This window comes from Macaca nemestrina, chromosome 4 (assembly GCF_043159975.1).
Source record: "Macaca nemestrina isolate mMacNem1 chromosome 4, mMacNem.hap1, whole genome shotgun sequence".
Lineage (NCBI taxonomy): Eukaryota > Metazoa > Chordata > Mammalia > Primates > Cercopithecidae > Macaca > Macaca nemestrina.
In genome coordinates, this window is record NC_092128.1 from 24,520,254 (window position 1) to 24,539,277 (window position 19,024).

Genomic DNA, 19,024 nt, shown 5'->3' on the forward strand with positions numbered 1-19,024 from the left:
GGGGCGGGACTGGGGGCGCTGAAGGAAGGAAGATGATTTACAGGATTCCATGGGTTAGTAGGTGTGGGTTGTCTAGGCATGGGAACTCTTTCCCTTTTAGAAACATTGGCTTCTGACTCTCCCTCCAGAGTCTGAAGGGTAAAGGAGAACTGGTCCCTGCCGCCAGCAGAGGGCGGAATCGATTTTTCCTGAGAGACAGGGCTCTTATCATTAACTTGTTCGATTACCAGATGACAAATCTGCTCTTCTTTAGACTTAAATTTTGGCCAGAAAAGTGAAGGCTTAAGGGTGGATTCTCGAACTAAAATAAAACAACAATATTTTATCATCTACTGTTTTTGTTTTTACTTGGTTCTCTTATTATCTTTTCAAGACTTTAGCATAAGCCCCAAGGGGCTATCAGAAGGAATTTCATCCTCTCTAGACTCTCTAGTTCTCCCGTTTTACTTGAAACGTTCTCCGTCTTAGAGATTATGGGAGGGGGCCCAACCCCTCCTGTTAGAGATTTCTACCCTCCCCCTTCCTGGAGGCTTACTGAGGCTTTGGGGAAAGGCTCCAACCCCACCTGTTTGGATTTTCTACCCTCCCCCTTCCTCTTTGTCTGCTCTGTCTGTTCCTGCCTCTAGTTGATAGATGGCAGCATGAGGCCACAGACAAGACTCACTCACTCCACACAACCACCATACTTAGTCTCATTCGAAACGTAGCAGGATGAGCTGCCAACAAAACTCCTCAGACACCGACATAAAGAAGGAAGGGGTTTGTTCCGTCAGAGGTATCAGCAAGTCTTCTGTCTCAAGAGTCGAGTTCCCCGAGTAAGCAATTCCTGTCCCTTTTAAGGGCTCACAACTCTAAGGGGGTGCATGTGAGAGGGTCCTGATTGATTGAGCAAGCAGCGGGTACGTGACTGGGGGCTGTGTGCACCAGTCATTAGATCGGAACAAAACAAGATAGGGATTTTCACAGTGCATTTCTATACAATGTCTGTAATCTATAGATAACAGAACCAATTAGGTCAGGGGTTGATCTTTAACTACCAGGTCCAGGGTGCGGGTTGGGCTGTCTGCCTGTGGATTTCATTTCTGCCTTTTAGTTTTTACTTCTTCTTTCTTTGGAGGCAGAAATTGGGCATAAGACAATATGAGGGGTGGTCTCCTCCCGTAATATACTCTCAGCCTCCAACTTATCCCGACCACCTAGAAAATACTTTGTCACCTTCTCGAAGTCTCCTACCTTATTCCGTGCACAAGAATTACCTGCTCCTCTTATTGCCACGGTCTTGCAAGGCTCTCTTCCCCACTTTGCTGAGAATCCAGATTTATTCCTTACAGCAGGTGGGCCGTGATCTCCCTCATGCTAGGGGCATGGTAACTAGACAGTAGGATGCATCCCCTTTGGGTGGGGTGACTGTAGGCCTCCCTCCCACAGGAGAATATTCGAGCCCCAAAGTTGGGCTCCAGAACTGTTAGGAGTAACGCTCAAAATCTTAAGGAAATTGAACACTTGAACAAAGGATTCTTAGCAAAGCAATTTTACTTCTGCGCCGAGGGGTGCTTCCTTGGCCAGTCGCCATGAGAGCACACATGAACAAAAGGGCATGAGAGCCTTTATTCCTGATGCAAGTTCTGCCCCTGTACCCTTCCTCCATTGGCCAGGGTCGGGTTGTACAATCTAAACTCATCCTGGTTGACTAAACATTTGATTTTTTAAGATAAAATGAGCATGTAAAGAAAAAAGCAGAGAATAAAGGGGAAGGAGTGTCTGTAAAGAACTCAAAAGTTAGTCCTCCTTCCAAATAGGGAATGGAATGTGAGCTACTACTGATAACGCCTGGTACTGTGGCATGCCTGGGCATCTAACAAAGGCAAAAAGGGAAAAAGGAGAAAAAGGAAAAAAGGTGGAGGGGTTACTATGAATTAGAGAATAAAAGATTGATCACATTATTTGAAGAGAAATCTCATCATATCCCACACATCCATCCACCCATCCATCCATCCATCCATGAATCCATCATTCATCCAACCCTCATCCATGTATCCTCCACCCACCCTTCATTCCATTCATCCTTCCATCCTTCCTTCCCTATTTCCATCCATCCATCCATGCCTCCCTCCATCCATCCATCCATTCGTCCATCCATTGTTCCACACATTCCATCTATCCATTTATTCACCAGATATTATTGAGGCAGGGGAATATAATAATTAACAAAATGCGGAAATCCCTTCTCTCATAGAGCTTACATTCTAGTGGGTAGAAACAGGGTAAGCAAGCAAACAGCAAATATATAAAATATAAAACACATGGATAAAGAAATGCTATGGAGAAGAAGAAAACACAGAAGGCCAAGAGGAAATATCAGAGGAGATGGGTTAATTTTAAATAGGATGACGAAGAAGGGCCTCTCTGAGAAGATGATAAATCAGCAAGGAAATTAAAAATACAAGTCAGAATTATTCTAATACCTGAGGGCACAGCATCTCGGGCAGTGAGAACAGCAAGGGCAAAACCCTGAGGCACAAGTACTTCTCCTGTGTAATTTTTTAGTAACGGTCAAGGTCCTCTTGGTCCCCACCAACTTTCCCTAACTTATCTAGGGGTTGACATTTTTGAACCAACAAAAGTGCTGGAAGGCAACACTCTAAGATTTTAAGGGTGCAAAACTTTCATGACGTTTCTGGGAAAACGCTGACAACAAATGAGGAAAAATAAATGAATTAGATAGAATTTAAAATTAAATGTAATCAAATTCCTCTGCATTGTACATTCAGAATACGTATTTTCAAAAATGGAAAGACTTGTTAAATGAGAATAATTTGAAATAAAAGTGTCTTTTTCATTTGGTTTTCCCAGTGGATGTATAAAATAACTAATTGAGGTAAATCTGTTATTTTTAAAATCCTTAATGCCTTTCTAGAATGTAAAAGTTCATTTCTTATTGTAGAAATTTTGAAAATTATATAAAAGTATAACAATAATAAACTTGTTGCCAAACATCATAGAAAAAAACTCTGTTACACAAATATTCATATCTTTCTAGATAGATTTGCCTTGTATTTCTAAGTTTTGTTGGTTTGATAGTGAAAAAGGCTTATTTTAATTTGCGTTTTTATTACTAGTCTGTACATTTTTTCATGTCATTTAATGGTCAACTTTTATGTACCAACTTTCTTTTGGGCATCTTAGATTTCTCTTATTGATATGAATAAGCTCTATTGATTATAAGAAAATTGCCTAATGGTTTTGTCCAGGTCTGTTTACTTCCTGTTGTTTGTTTGTTTGTTTTTGTTTTCAGATGGAATTTCACTCTGTCACCCAGGCAGGAGTGCAGTGGCGCAATCTCGGCTCCCTGCAGCCTCCGCCTCCTGGATTCAAGCAATTCTCCTGCCTCAGCCTCCTGAGTGAGATTACAGGGGTGTGCCACCATGCCTAGATAAGTTTTGTAGTTTTATTAGAGACCGGGTTTTGCCATGATGGCCAGGCTGGTCTCCAACTCCTGACCTCAAATGAACCACCCTCTTCAACCTCCCAAAGTGCTGGGATTACAGGCGTGATCCACTGCCACTGGCATATTTTTGCATAATTGTCAGTTCAGAGTTTACATTGCTATAGTCATGAACGCTCATTAAAGCAAAAAACACACACACAAAAAAAACAATAAAACACTTATTTTCAACAATCTTCACTCCTCAGGGTTCTTTCAAATTTTAGTGAAAACTATTTTCTACAGAAGCCTCTTTGGTCTGTACATTTTTAACTATAATGTACAGTTAAATCTCACAATTCCAATAACTAGGGTCCAAATTTTGTTTAATAATATTTCATATAGCAACAGTCTCATTATGTTGCCCAGGCTAGTCTCAAATTCCTGGCCTCAAGTGATCCTCCTGCCTCAACCTCCCAAACTACTGGGATTACATGTGTGAACCACCAGTCCCAGCTGGGTCCAAATTTTTAATCATGTAAAATGCAGCATTGTTGCAAGGTTGTTGAAATGACTGGAGCAGCCCTGGAAAGTCAGGCATTAAGGGGTCTGGCTGGGTGATCCAAATCCCTTTAGGACCCAGTTATAGTTTGGCATCATCTGGCCAGCATTTGCCAGATCTCACTTCAATACAACAGGTGAAGTCTAGCCCTCTGGACTACCTGGGCCCAGCAGGACAGTCACAGTGATTCCACAATCTCCATGGTAGTTGCTACCCATCTTTCTAGCCCTCTCTTAGACAATGAATGGAGAGAATACTTGAAACATAAGAGCCTCACTCCTTGCCTCCCTACTTCCCACGACGAGCTCCCTTCCTTTTCCACACTGAACTTACTTACCATCTTCCTCTCTGTGGTTACTCCCCTTCCTTTCTCTTCATAAGGCAAATTCCCTACATTATCATAAGAGTTATTTAACACACATCTGTAGTGTATACCTTAGATTCTCTCCCCATAATGGCAGCTTTGGTTTAGTTGTTGAGGATGGTGGCTTTATTTTCGACCAACTGGGACAAAATAGTGAACAAATTTTAGGATGGATGCCTTGTATTTGTTACAGTTGTGACATTGAGGACCATGAGACCTGCAAGGTTCTCATTACTTGAGATATAAATACTGAAAATATAATCAGATCACTGGCTGATGAGGTGGCGCTTGCCTGTGATCCCATCACTTTGGAAGTCAGAGGCGGGAGGATCACTTGAGGCCAGGAGTTCAAGAGCAGCCTGGGCAACATAGCAACATCACAACATGATGTCTCTACAAAAATTAATTAGCAGGAGGTCGTGGCCTGTGCCTGTACTCCGAGCTACTCATGGCGCTGAGGCAGGAGAATCATTTGAGCCCAGGAATTGAAGATTGCAGTGAGCTATAATCATGCCACTGCACTCCACTCTAGCCTGGGCAACAGAGCAAGACTTGTTCTCTACAAAGACAAAGACAAAGTTATTCTACAGAATAACTAAGAGGTACTTTTTACAACACAGCATTTCTTCACATTAGCTTTTTAAATTTACCTCTGTTTGGTTAAATTCAAGTGAAACAAACAAAAAAAAAGCCACATAAAAGAAACCCAATCATTTTCTCCTATAACCTAAGCTTTTTATCAAGCAAGTTATAATCACAGTCACATGAAGAAGAAAATTTTCACCAAATGCGCACTAAGGAGATATCACTGCACTCTGCATTGAAATTGCTTCCTGTGTATCAATTGTATACATTTTATATTCGTTTAAAAAGCACCCAGTCTATGACATTGGGTATGCATGTGAACATATTTTCTAAACATACAAAAACATAGATGGGAAGTGTAGCAGGCAAAGGTCTGGCCAGGAGAAAAGAAACTGTGCTAAGATTTTTACACATTGGATGTTTGATTCAAATAATTGGTTATAATAGGTGATTATCTATACGTGATGGAATAGCTGGGCTATCGAAAGGAGAAGATGAGGCAACTCGGTTTAGCAGCAGCAGGAAGAGATCCTTGCACATAAGGAAGAAAGACAAAGAAAGGGTGCTGCTCCCTCAACCCAGAAGCTTTGTCTGGTAGGAGATAGAATCAAGGTGGAGGCTGCCTGGAAAAAGCTGGGCCCACAGAGGATTGTACCTTCTACTGGAGATGCCACTCAAGGTCAAGAGACAGGGAGAGAGGGAGAGAAATGCCTGGCTCTTCCCTTCTCCAGCCCTTCAAGCTCCTAACAGTACCTCTCACTGAGCAAACCCAGGGGAAGTTATAACATAGCAAGGAAGCCTGGGAATGTAGGTGTACCTCTCAGCCCCAGTCAGAGGGTGAGGGGACTCACCTATTTGGGATAGGCATTTGCCTCTGGAGCGAGAGTCAGGGGAATGGGGATCAGGACGTGCACAAAGTGATCCTCGACCATATTGGTAACCCCTAATTTCTTTAATTTTTTTTTAAAGGTTTGGAGACAATATGGCAAAATGTTAGCATTTGGTTTTGCTTTTTTGTTTTGAGACAGAGTCTCTCTCTGTCACCCAGGCTGGTGTGCAGTGGTGCAAGTCTGGCTCACTGCAAACTCCACCTCCCGGGTTCAAGCGACCCTCCCACTTCAGCCTCTCTAGTAGCTGGGACTAAGATGCATACCACTACACCCAGCTAACACTTGTTAACATTATAATGTGAGTGACCAGAGGCTCATTACTTTATTTTCTGTGCATTTCTATATAGTTGGAATATTTCATAAGAAGCGATTATTATAGGACAAACAGAAATGTTCCAGATTAATGGCAATAGTAAGCATCTTTATTGTATTTCCACCCTAGTTTCCAAGGAAATGCCACATCTCTCTCAGTGAACAGTAGCATCTTTGTGGAGTTTGCAGGCTGTGCCATTGACTCTTTGGCATGATGGTGTATTGAAGACAAGGTGGGAGAGCAAGACAGGGAATGGGTGGAGACAGGCAAGGAGGAAAGGTGGCAGGAAAAGACTCAGGAGGAAGAGGATGACCATCGATCGCTGTGAGCTCTCCCAGAGCCTGCCTGCCTTTGAAACTTGGTTCAGTCACTTACTACCGGGGTGGCCTTGACAAGTTCCTCCTCTCTCTCTCCTAAGATGTTAAGAGTACCTACCTCAGAGAGGTCATTTTGAGGATTCAGTGACTTCCCCCACAGGAAAGCACTTCACGTTGTGTGGGAACATAGTCCACTCTCAATCCATCTTGGTTACCATCATTATTGTTTATTATTGATCTTTACATCCTTAGTGTTGGCAGAGTTTCTTGTGCTTAACAAACATTTGTTCAGATCAGAGAAGTGGAAAAAATTGTCATTTGCTTATTCAAGCCATATTTTCCTGTGATATTCTGATCCTAGTTGCACATACAGAAATACATGTCTAAAACAGCACCTCGATTCTGGTCTACAGCAGGACGAAGTTCACTGTGATCTCAGATAAGCTTGGCTAAAATAGGACGTGAGTGGAGATAGTCACACTTCAGTGAAGAAAGAGAATTCCCTGTGTAATGTCACCAGGAGATTCAACCTCAAAATTCTGCATCGAAGGGGTAGTCCTCCAAATGAGAGGATCTGCAGAAACAAACAAACAAACAAAAACAGAGAAACTGTTCCATCAAAGCAACAGCTCTGGTTCAGAAGGTACTCTTCTCTGGTGGACTCTATGGTATTTGTGCTCTCTCAGCCTCCTCCCTGCAAGAACACAAGAAGGGTGCTCACACCTTGACCTTCCCTCAAACCGATACGAGGGCTTTGCTAGGAAGGAGGACAGACAGTGACCAGGGTACAGTAAACAACTCGGAATGACAACTCATGGTAAGCCTGGTGTCAGGTGAGGCAACTGACAAGTCTTGTCCCAATCCACTGTCACAACATCATGAGGTAGGAAATACCAGCACAATTGACAGCTTGGGGATTGTTATGAGTATTAAATGAGATAATAGCACCGGCAAAGGGCTCAGGACCTTGGCACATTCTCAGCGAAGGTTCAATGGATGTTAGCTGCGATTAGTATTATCATCCTACTTTATAGGTAAAGAAACCAACTAGGTAAAACTTGGAAATTTACCCTATGTAACACAGCTAAGAAACCAGTGTTAGAGTTGGATCTGAGGCAGGGTGGACTTACTCCTGAGCTATCAACCCATTGCCTCTACTGGAAATGATGTTCATTGGAAGGTCAGTGGTTCAGTTTGGGGGATAGTCCCCTTTTATGTTCACCCTGCCTTTTTACACTAAGCAGCTGCTACTTTGTTAAACACTGATAAAAATAAGCCATTATAAGATGAGGAAAGGCTGCTGTGATACTAAGGGTGGGCAGAATAGATATGAATATCATGACAAGCAAGCTACACTTGAGATACTGAAACCATTTTTAAAAGCTGAAAAATCATTTTGGCTATAGAAACATTGGAAGAAATTCAAATTGGCATTGAATTGCAGACCTCGCAGTAATAAATGCCAGACAACTCTCTTTGATATATTTAATTAGATACATTAATCAGAAAGTATTGATTGTAAAGAGATGATTGAGGATTCCCACCTAGCCAGAGTGAAAACTTTCTTTCAACCACTTATCTGACATTTAAAGTAGAGTTACCACCACCTCCTTTAAGAGGCATTTGGAGATTATTTAATCCAGCCTCCCCGGCCTTCTTCCTTGAATGTTCTAAACACAATCCCACCTCAGGGCCTTGGCACCTGCTGTTATCAATGCCAAGAATGCTCTTCCCCCAAATATGCATATGGTATGTCCCTCACAGCAAAGCCTCCCTTGACCCACCCCGTATAAAGGATCTGTCCCACTACCACCCACCACTTCCTATCCACTTTGCCCTACTTTATTTTTCTGTCTAGCATTTTTTACTGTGTGACACACAAATTTTGAGTTGATTTATTTCTGTTCTGTCTTCTTCCCTCCCTCCATAAGCACGTGGAGACAGCAGCTTTGTACAGTATGATAACCCAAGCATCTAGAAAATGCCTGGCACATAGAGGACCACTAGATATTTATTGAATGCAGGAATAAATGAATGCTCTGCCTCCTACCTATTGACAACACACCTGCTGTTACAATTCTAGCTCTACATCCAGAAGTTCAGACAATGAGCAGCAATTAGAGATGTGTCCATCACAGTGATTCCCAGGTACCCCAATTTTAACTTTCAAAACCACCCCAAAATTGTATTTGAAGACACAAGTAGTCCCAGCAGCCTTCTAATTCTTCCAACTAACCCTCTACCAGTTTAGAAAAACTCCTAGCAATGCTCCTAGTTAACTCCATGCCACTTACGGCCACACGATATAGGCCCTCCAGTTTCTGTTGAAGCTGAGGATGGTTGCCATCTCCTCATCACTCAATTTAAAGTCAAAGATCTGGAAAGATAGGAGTTCCAGTACATCATCAGTAGGGTCGTTACTGCTGTGACTGGAGACTACCAGCAATTCTAGCAGGGAGTTCTAGCAGCACAAACTGGTCAGTGGTGTTTTTCCATTATGTCCACGGGATACAAATTTTTCTCTAAATTAGGTCCTACACAAGACCGCAGTATTTGTAGTGCTCAGTGTTCCGGGGGAGGGAGACCAGGCTCACAGGTACTAAGCCCCAGGTGTGCACAGGCCCTGTATTCCATGATGCACCCTTCTAGAAGACAGTTCTCCAAGGACAGTTCACACCTCCTTTGCTGCCGGAAGATGAGCAGGGAGGCCAGGACAGTCTGCTCATGTGGTGGCCCTGGGTTTAGCTGCTCAGGGGCAACTGAGGGTCTTCTCAGTGGTGTGAGGCACAGCTGTGCTCAGATCTGACAGGGCTTCAGCAGGCACTGTCCCCAGCATGTCCTAAGCCCATGGATCATTCATCTCAGGTATACTGAGCCTAGATCCCTGGGCTGGAAAATGATAGGGTGGTAGGAACGGAGGCGACCAAAGACAGTGCAGGGATGAGGTGAGAAGCCTAATGACAGGGTCTGTCTCTGCCCCACTTCCCTGAGGAATACCAGGGCTAACCAGCCGGGATCTTACCTGAATGTTCTCAACAATGCGTCCCGGTGTCACAGACTTGGGGATCACAATCACATTCCTCTGGATATGGAAATGGATCAGAACCTGTGTGGAAAGGGGACATCAAGTTTCCACTCAGCTACAAGGACCCCTCCTTTTATGGAAAGGAAGAATAAAACATTTTCGCAGCTCACTGTGGCTTCAGGTACAATCGCTGATACTGACTGAACCCTTCGCAGCTATTAGACTTGTGCCAGCTCCTTGCTTCATTCTCTCCCTTCATCTTAGGGACAACCCTGTGATCTTCATTTTTTAGGAATAAAGAAAGCCATTTGGGTCATAAGGCTGATCAGAGGTAGAGTTGGCATCTGTACCCATATCCCTAGACTTCAAAGCCACGCTTTGCGACTTGGCTGTAGGGCTTAACAGGAAGCTGTGAGGCAGAAGCTATCTTTGTTTCAGTGACAGCTCTTGTGTTTCCTAGAGGTTCCAACAGACGTCGAAGGAAACACTATAGATGGCTTCAGCTCCTGTGTTCTTCCCCTTTAAGGAGTTAGTTGAGGACAACACAAGAAATGAAACATGAGACTGGAAGAAATAGTTGTTGGATAACAAGAAAAATATAAATATGATACCTGGGCTGCGGTTTTCTTGTGCTTTGCAGCAATCTCCTTAATCTTGGGCTCCTCCAGCAGGGAAGGGTCCTCTGGCTTGGCCCTAGAGGCAGAAAGATGCTGATGTGAACAATCACCATGGCTACCATGTACAGACGGACACCACTCCAATGAGGGTCTCAAGACCGATCATAAGAGCCTCTCCATCTGGGAGACAGGCAGGAGGACCTGGAAACTTGGTTCCTTCCCCAGGGCTCTGAAGTCTCAGCATTTTGCAAAGCCTGGTTCATGCTTGGGTGGCTGAACTGGAAATATTCCCAGAGGGTCAAAAACGTCGCCCATGTTTTTGTTGTTGCTGTTGTTGTTGCTTTTTAATTCCCATTTGATCCCACTGTCATCCCATTTGGTTGTACCAAATGCATTACCTTACACACGTTTTTCTTTCCAGTGACTTATGGTCTCATACCAATATGTACCAAACATAAAATAACGTTTTAAAGATTATCAAGAGAAGGATCTACTGCTTGGAAGCCTCACCAAGGTCTATCCGGAGAGCCCAGCGGGCTGTAGGCCGTAACGGTGATGCCCTTGGAGTGGCAGTACTGGATCAGTTTCTCCTGCGTGAGGTACGGGTGACACTCAACCTGCAACAGCAGACAATTCGCATCACGGGGAAAGCTGGCTGGCTTTTTGAGTTGTTCATAGGGAGTTCTACACACACACACACACAAAGAGACCACCAAGCAAAGACCAAACACCTACCCACTGAGATTCTTGCTAACACACCCAAGAGATCAGCCTCACACCTCCCACAAGTGTCCTGATCACTGACCCCTGAGATGACACTCGGGGCATAGATAGCATTGAACATTCCTCCCAATGTTTAAGAAGTAATAGGGCAAGACCTTTATTTACCCTTATACTAAACAGAATTTACCTGGTTAGTCACTGGTTTATATTTCAGTCCAGGTTTGTTCAAGAGCTTCTCAATCTGGAAGTGGTTGAAATTGGAGATGCCAAGGGCTTTCACCAGCCCCTCATCCACCAGCTCCTCCATGGCCTGTCATAGAAAGGAAGACCTTTTGGGCAGCCCCAGAGGGACTACAGGGACCCTGGCTTGCCTTAGTCCTCCCTGGGACAGAAATTGCTAAAGGATCCAGCACAACAGGGTTAGCTGAAGCATTCACAGGAAGTTTCAGTCCAGGGCCTGGGTGCCCAACAGTGATTGGTTCCAGCCCTACTGCCCCTCCGCAGCCCAAGAAAAACTAGGAGTAACAGGTAAAGATTGTATATTCTTGCCACTCTCACCTTACACGTAAAGAAACACATTCAAAATTATACTGCTCTATACAGGGGAAATATGAAGTTTTGTAATGCAAAAAATAAAAAATAAAAAATGAACATTTGCAAGCTTATGAGATGATTGTATTTTTAATGAATCTAAATGACAGCAGGTAGCTACGGCTCTGTGTGAATTGTACACCCAAACCTTGGCAAGCTGTGTTAGGAAGAGGCTGCAGCATGTGGAGAAGCCTCACTTGTGGGTCCTGAGTCACTTTCTCCCACACCAACCATGCTCGGGTTTGCAGGAAGGTCATGCGTATAGATTATGCCCTGGCAGGGGAACCTGGGCAAGGGGTTGTGTGGGGCTGAAACCTGACCCACTGTCTGCATATCCAGCCATGCTTCCCGGTACAGAAACTACAGGGACCCCCAAGGAAGGGAATCTTTGTATAACTTTTAGCCTATATTGGGCATTTTCCAAACTTGCCCAAAGATATCATATATGTTAGCAGCAGCCTCCAATGCAACATGTATTTATTAGCCATCTATTACATGTTCCAGAAGTTGTCAGGATGTAAAAGTATACAATGTGCTTCCTTTTCTGGGATTCTTATAGTCCAATTAAAGTGCTAGGGTTCCCTTCTATGGAGCCATCAACCATGACCCTGAGGCTGCCTCAGATAACATGACCGTGGCATAGACAGAGTCAGAAAGGGCAGAGAAGGAAGAGATTCACACAGCCTGCAGCTGTCAGGGCAGACCTCCAGGTAGAGTTTAAAGTGAACCTCAGAAAAAAAAAGAGAGAGAAAAGAGGGAAAAATCATGAGCCTGGGTTTCAGCAACCTAGGGTAAGTTTTTAACTGTTTTAGGCCTTAGTATTCTCTTCTTAAAAGAAGTCTTATAATACATACTAATAATACATATCTTTCTGATACACATTATCAGAGGCTGAGACAGGAGGATTGCTTGAGGCCAGGTGTTCCAGACCATCCTGGGCAACATAGCAAGACTCTGTCTCTACCAGAAAAATTGTTTTTAATTAGCTGGATGTGGTGGCATGTGCCTCTGATCCCAGCTACCTGGGAAGATTGCTTGAGCGCAGGAGTCCGAGGCTGCACTGAGCTGTGATCTTGCCATTGTACTGCAGCCTGGGCAACAGAACAAGACTCTCTGATTTAAAAAAAAAAAAAAAAGTAATATCGGTGGCTGGGTTTCACCCCCGAGAGTTTCTTACAGATTTTGTCTGAGTTGTAGCCTAGACATTGGGATTTTTAAACTCCTCAGGTGATTCTAATGAACAGCCACATTGAGAACCACAAGTGTAGATGAAGTAGTTCAAATTGGGCAGTAGAGTTTAGATGCTATGAAAACATAAGGTTCCCAACACTTCTGATGGGGCAATTAGATAATATAAAAGTTATTGTACATCATAGGTCAGGTTAGTTTGCCTGTCTTCGAACTTGACTTCTTTATACTTTTTCCTCCCCTCTGCTGGTGGTGGTCAACGAGGTTTCTACTGAACTGGCTGTGGGTCTACAGAAACATCCAGCGCTTTCATATTCAAGTCTGCTCGTTTCAAATCAGAGCCTCTGACCTTGATCACTAATATCTTTTCATGCCTTTCAAATGTTGTATTTAGCAGTCATCCTTGTACTCATTCAGAAAACAGCACTGTGAGACGCAGGCTACACTGACACATGAGCCATATTAACATCATCGTAGGAGCTAAGGCAAACTGATAAAATGTATTGCAAATGGCCAGGTGCAGTGGCTCACGCCAGTAATCCGAGCACTCAGGGAAGCCGAGATGGGTGGATCCCATGAGGTCAGGAGTTTGAGACCAGTCTGGCTAACATGGTGAAACCCTGTCTCTACTAAAAATACAAAAGTTAGCCGAGCGTGGTGGTATGCACGTGCAGTCCCACCTACTCAGGAGGCTAAGGCAGGAGAATGGCTTTAACTCGATAGAGGAATGTTGCAGTGAGCCAAGATGAAGCCACTGCACTCCAGCCTGGGCAACAAAGTGAGACTCTGTCTTTAAAAAAGAACGCTGTGCTTGTGGATTAATGTTTTTGAAGAAACAATACACAGAAAAAGCTACATTTAGTTGAATCATGTCAATTCTAAGCATTTCAGAAAGGTGAGGCTTAATATATTTTCCCTTGTAAAACACAATACAAACTCGCAATTACACAGACAGCTGCCAAGATAACATCATTAACTCTTGGAGTCATATGCCAGTGTTCATTTATAACTTACTCCTCCACTTCGTTCTCTACTAGCATTTGCAAAAGGATATAATAGTATAATAAAAAATGATCAGAGAAAACACTGATCCCTTAATTAACTTTGAATGTGAATGATGTGAAACAGGTCATGATGTGATCTGGGAAGCAGGGCACTCAGGCTCCCTAATTTCCGGATGTGTGTTCACTGCATGCCAAGCGCCATGCTGATGGCTTTGGTGGTTGGACTTGTGATTCAGATGAGTCTGGGTCCAATCCCAGCTCTGCCACACACATTGTGACATGACCTGCGCAAGTCACCAATCAATCTAGGCTTCAAATGTCATTATTTATAAAGGTGGATGTTAACCCTGCCTTATAGGTTTAGATGATTACATGGTGGCTATGACTAATGTTCCTGGCATATAAACCATCTTAATCTTTATTGCACCCTCAAAAATACATAGTAGTAGTATGTGTTATAAGACTTCTTTTTAAGAAGAGAAAACTGAGCCCTACAAGAGTTACAAAACTGATCCTAGGTTACTCAGCTGCTATGAGAAAACCCAGGCCCAAACCTCCTGTTCCAAATGGCTCGCCCTGGTTTGAGAACAGCATGTATATTCACCAAAGTTGGGTACATTATATTTCCAGTCTTATTTGAAGACTCAGTATTAGCCTTGAAATATAAATAGTATCAGATGCACCCAAAAGCCAAAGGTGATGAGGAAGATATTAGAAGAGCTAGAGAATCACAATGATGAAATTAGAAAGCATCAGGCACATGGCCTCTTTCATATGAACGGGAAGTCTCATGGATAACTGAAGATTTCTCTCCCAGCACACTTAGAGGAAGCTGGAACCTACCTCCCAGGCATCCAAGAACGTTGCTTTTCCACCGATGGCATTACCTTTATCATCTTTGGGGTAAAAGTCATCCCCAGACTGTAAATACAGAATGAAAAGTTTACTGGAATCTACATCATGATACTTGGTTCTGTTAAACAAGGTTTCAGGGTCGTGACTCTTGCTAAATACCACATGTGCATACCAGGTTTTCAGACTCTGTAGTACATACTACAAGAATGTGAGTTTAAACAAAATCTCTATATCTACTATAGCATATTAATCCATATATTTTAGAAACCACTGGATTGACGTTAAGATTTGCTGTTAGTACATTCCAGAAGCCACCTTTATCACCATGGACATTCACCTCATACACCTAGATCCTGTGTACACCCAAGGGCAAACTTTCACAACAACATCACTGGATAAGGATTACATCTCCAGGGTGTGGTTTTCTGGGGAAGATATTGGCCAGCTTCTATCCTTGCAGCCTCTAGAAGAGACATGGAATAAAGGATGGCAGGCCATCAGCACTCCTGCTGGTCAGGAGGGGAGAGAGCTGGAAATTTGTCTCTCCCACCCCTCAGGAGCAGGTAGAGCAGAGCCCCAGGCAATGGGAGCCGCGATGACTACTGGCTTCCTTCCAGCATCACCACACTTGGGCTTTTTTCCAAGATGCCACTCCCGGGGTGTGCTTTGCTTAAGAAGATAATTAGGCCCTGGAATATAGTTATGCAAGTGTAATCCAAGGGATTTCCTGGGAGGGCAACTCTGGGGCGCAAAATCAAGACAAAGGTGATAGGGCAGTTTCAACTTGTCTGGGCTGCCAGAAATCATGGCTTCTCTCAGACATACTGCAAGAAAACGCAGGCATGTGGCCACCTCAGCAGCACACATGGCCTCAGCCTCCCTTCCACGCTAGCATCTTTCTGCTTCAAGGTCTCTTCCTGACCACCTGACACTCCCAATTATGAACTACAAGGTCTCCTGCTCCAGTCCACACCACCTCTAGCCCTGGTGCAGCTACTATTTTCTGGCTGCTGCTCAGAAACTAGAGGCTGAGAAAGGGAGTCGCTCAAACCTTGAATCCCTGTGGCCAGTGAATAAGATAGACATCCAGATAGCTCAGCTTCAGGTCCTTGAGGGTCTTCTCAAAGGCTTTCCTCACAAGCGGTCTCTCAAAGAAAGTGGGCCACAACTGCAAGAGTGTAGCAATGAGCTGTTAATATTTGGAGAAGGAAGGGCCACGTTATACCCATTGTCCCTGCCTTTTGATTTGCACCCTGAGCTAACCTGGCACAGGCCATTTATAACAAAGCTGATTAAGATCCACGACACCGTGTGGAAGATCACCAGGGCTCAGCACGTCAATGACATGTCTTAAGTGTTAAAACCAATTTACTTTTTCAACTCTCCTAGTACTCTATATGTCTCTCAGATCATTTAAGTAAATGTGGCCACACATTTGAAATCTGTTTACCTGTCTCAGTCTCTTCCTCAACTGTGGGCTCTCTGAAAGGAGGACTTGTGTGTAACTTTTAAATGTCAAGAATTCTTAGGCCTTCAGGAAAAGATGGTCCTTTATCTGACCTATATGATAGGTCCCTTACGAAGCCTGTCAGGCCCCAAGTGATAACTTTATAAGGGCTTTATCCACACTTGGCTGCTACACAGTGGGGTCTATTTGTCCCACCAGATATATGCAATTTCCACGTACCTAGAACTAGTGTTTTTTCAGCAAGTTGTGTATAATGTAAATCCAGTGATTCTCAACCCCCTCACACCCAACACCCTCTTCTTTTTTATAACATTGTGTACCTCACCTTTTACTAGATCAAATAAAGAAAATCATATGTGGCAATAGAAAAATGCTCCTACTGTTTTCCAAAATGCCCCCGACTGAGAACTTTAGGGACACAGTGGCGGAGACCACAGTGCTGACAGGGAGACCACACATCAAGCCCTGCCTGTACCCTTGGCCTCTGACTGCCTCTGGGCAGATGGTGGATCCCTCTGATGGGGAACAGGGAGGCCCAGGGCAGTGCAGGGCTCCATGGAGACAAGCCCACTGTGGGAAAACCAACACGCAGGTAGGTGGCGCAGCAACGACATGTTCAATTATCAATAGCGGCTTGGAGTATGGAGAGAATTGTATCCACGGATGTTATCAAGGCAGGGATGAAAAGGGCTACATGTAGAAAAGGCTGACAGAGATCTCGCTGCCGACCCGACCCAGATACTTCTGCCTGCCTTCAAGTGAAGGCCTCGCACCCAATGTGCCATGTGCACCTTGCTGACGATGAACAGGTCCTCCCGCTTCACAGCCTGCTCTTGGATCTTCTCTTGGATGGCTTCCCCCACCTCATGTTCATTCTGATAGACATAGGCACAGTCAATGTGGCGATACCCTGCATCAATGGCCACCTTCACTGCTTCTTTCACTTTGCCGAGAGGAGACTGAAAAGCAAAAGAAAAGCCCATCACACATGTATTTTTTTTTTCCTTAAGAGAAGGGACCTTGCCATGTTGCCCAGGCTGGCCTCACATTCCCAGGTTCAAACAATCCACCCAACTCCCGAGTAGCTGGAATTACACCACATTCAGCAACCAACATAGTCTCTTATCCCCAGACCACCTTCAACAGGCTGCCCCACATGGCCCAGTTTCTCCAAACCAAGGCCTCACTGGGGTCTCCTGGGCCAGGGAATATCTGGCAAAATTTAGAAAAGTTTTCAAAAGAAGAGAAGGAAAGTAAATTAATTTGGGATTACAGGCATGAGCCACCACACCCGGCCAGTTCTGCATTTCTAACAAGTTCCCAGGTCATATGGATTCTGCTAACCCAAGTCCCACACCCTGATCTACAAAGGGGTGCCAAGGACTTGGGGCTCTGCATCCTCTCCACAACCGCCCGGCCCACAACAAACCCACAGCCAAGTGGGGAAAGGTTGAGCCCAATTAAGTGTCCTAGAGCCAGAGAGAGAAACTGCCCAGGAAAACAATTTTATGTCCAACAGCTGCTTGAACTTTGATACTTGCTAGAGAAGCTCTCAGCACTGCTGGGAAAGCCAGCCTTGGAGCTTTGCAGCCTGAATCAGCTCTGAGAAAAGAAAGCAACCAGAGTCCCGGCTCCAGGACTGAATCTCACCTCTCCAAACCCCTGCCCGACCTCCAGGCTTTCCTGGCTGAATGCAGAAAGAGAAAACACCCAAACGCCCCTCCAGAGAAGAAGGGTGCACAAAGATTTGCATATTTACCTGCCATGTGCCCAGGCCCACAATGGGCATCTTGGCTTTGGTACTGAGCTCCACAAAGGTGGTCATGGTTGGCGCAGAAATGATTCTGAGTGAGCAGGTAGAAGTCTGACGTCCTGCTGTGTCCAGAGTTGGTTGCTTCTGGTGGGTTCTTGGTCTTGCTGACTTCAAGAATGAAGCCACAGACCTTCGCAGTGATTGTTACAGCTCTTAACGATGGTGTGTACAGAGTTTGTTCCTTCAGATGTGTCTGGAGTTCCTCCCTTCTGGTGGGTTCGTCGTGTCTCTGACTTCAAGAATGAAGCCACAGAGCTTCGTGGCGAGTGTTACAGCTGTTAAAGGTGGTGCAGATCCAAACAGTCAGCAGCAGCAAGATTTATTAGGAAGAGGGAATGAACAAAGCTTCCACAGCTGGAAGGGAACCCGAGCAGGTTGTTTATTCCATTATTTATCCCCGCCCATGCGTTGCAGATCGGTCCATTTTGCAGAGCACTGATTGGTCCATTTTGCAGAGCACTGATTGGTGCATTTTACAGAGTGGTGTTTGGTGCATTTACAGTCCTTTAGGTAGACACAGCACTGATTCGTACATTTTTACAGAGTGCTGATTGATGCATTTACAATCCTTTAACTAGACAGAAAAGTTCTCCAAGTCCCCAGTCGCCCCAGGAAGTCCAGCTGGCTTCACCTCTCAATTCTCCCTCTAAACAGGACATCCTAACTGCTGTTGGGAATTGGGCGATGTCCACTCTAGACACTTCTTGCTGGATACGGATGAACAAGAGGCCTTGCAGTTGTAGTGTCCTTCAGAGGGGGAACTCTTTAGGCCAGTCAAAGGGCCAGCAGGTCGGTCCAAGGGTCCTCGGTACAAGTTGTTAGTCGAGCACACTTGGGGTTCCATTTGTAAGACCATCTGTAGCTTGATGGTGTCAATCCTAGAGGAAACAAATTTACAAGGAGGTTAAAAATACAGGGCCCAAAGGTGAGTAATAGCAAGATGGCTGTCACGGGCCTAGAAAGGGGAGAAGCCATGTTGCCCAACTCCAGAGGTTGGCATAAGAGTTAGAAAGGCACTGTCTGATTTCAGAAGCCTTTTCCTGTAAACATCGGGTGGCATCTCGTACTATCCCTGACTGGTTAGTGAAAAAACAATACTCTCCCCCTAAAAAGGTGCAGAGCCCTCCTTTCTCAGCAGTGAGGAGGTCAAGGTCTCGGCGGTTTTGGAGAGTCACTACTGCCAAATAGTCTATTTGGGATTGTAGAGTAAGGATAGATTTCATTATTTCTTGCAAACTTTCTGAGAAATCCTTTGAGAGTGTGTGATAGTAGGATAATGAAGTAG

General features: G+C 44.4%; 1 protein-coding gene across 3 annotated transcripts in view; it reads right to left on the reverse strand.

The window, feature by feature from the left end:
- Positions 1-6,261: 6,261 nt before the first annotated feature.
- LOC105471344 (aldo-keto reductase family 1 member B10-like) overlaps positions 6,262-19,024 on the reverse strand; it is a 40,831-nt gene continuing 28,068 nt past the window's right edge. The window contains exons 1-9 of one of the 3 annotated variants that reach the window (XM_071094488.1): positions 17,686-18,096; positions 16,718-16,885; positions 15,510-15,626; positions 14,447-14,524; positions 11,008-11,130; positions 10,608-10,714; positions 10,092-10,173; positions 9,478-9,561; positions 8,713-8,832 (exon numbers count right to left, since the gene is read on the reverse strand). In XM_071094488.1, coding sequence (XP_070950589.1) covers positions 8,746-8,832; positions 9,478-9,561; positions 10,092-10,173; positions 10,608-10,714; positions 11,008-11,130; positions 14,447-14,524; positions 15,510-15,626; positions 16,718-16,885; positions 17,686-17,751 — 912 coding nt within the window. In that variant the 5' untranslated portion in view covers positions 17,752-18,096 and the 3' untranslated portion in view covers positions 8,713-8,745. Of the gene's footprint in view, positions 7,030-8,711; positions 8,833-9,477; positions 9,562-10,091; positions 10,174-10,607; positions 10,715-11,007; positions 11,131-14,446; positions 14,525-15,509; positions 15,627-16,717; positions 16,886-17,685; positions 18,097-19,024 lie in introns of those variants that run through there. The other 2 variants (XM_071094485.1, XM_071094487.1) reach the window with 2 other exon arrangements.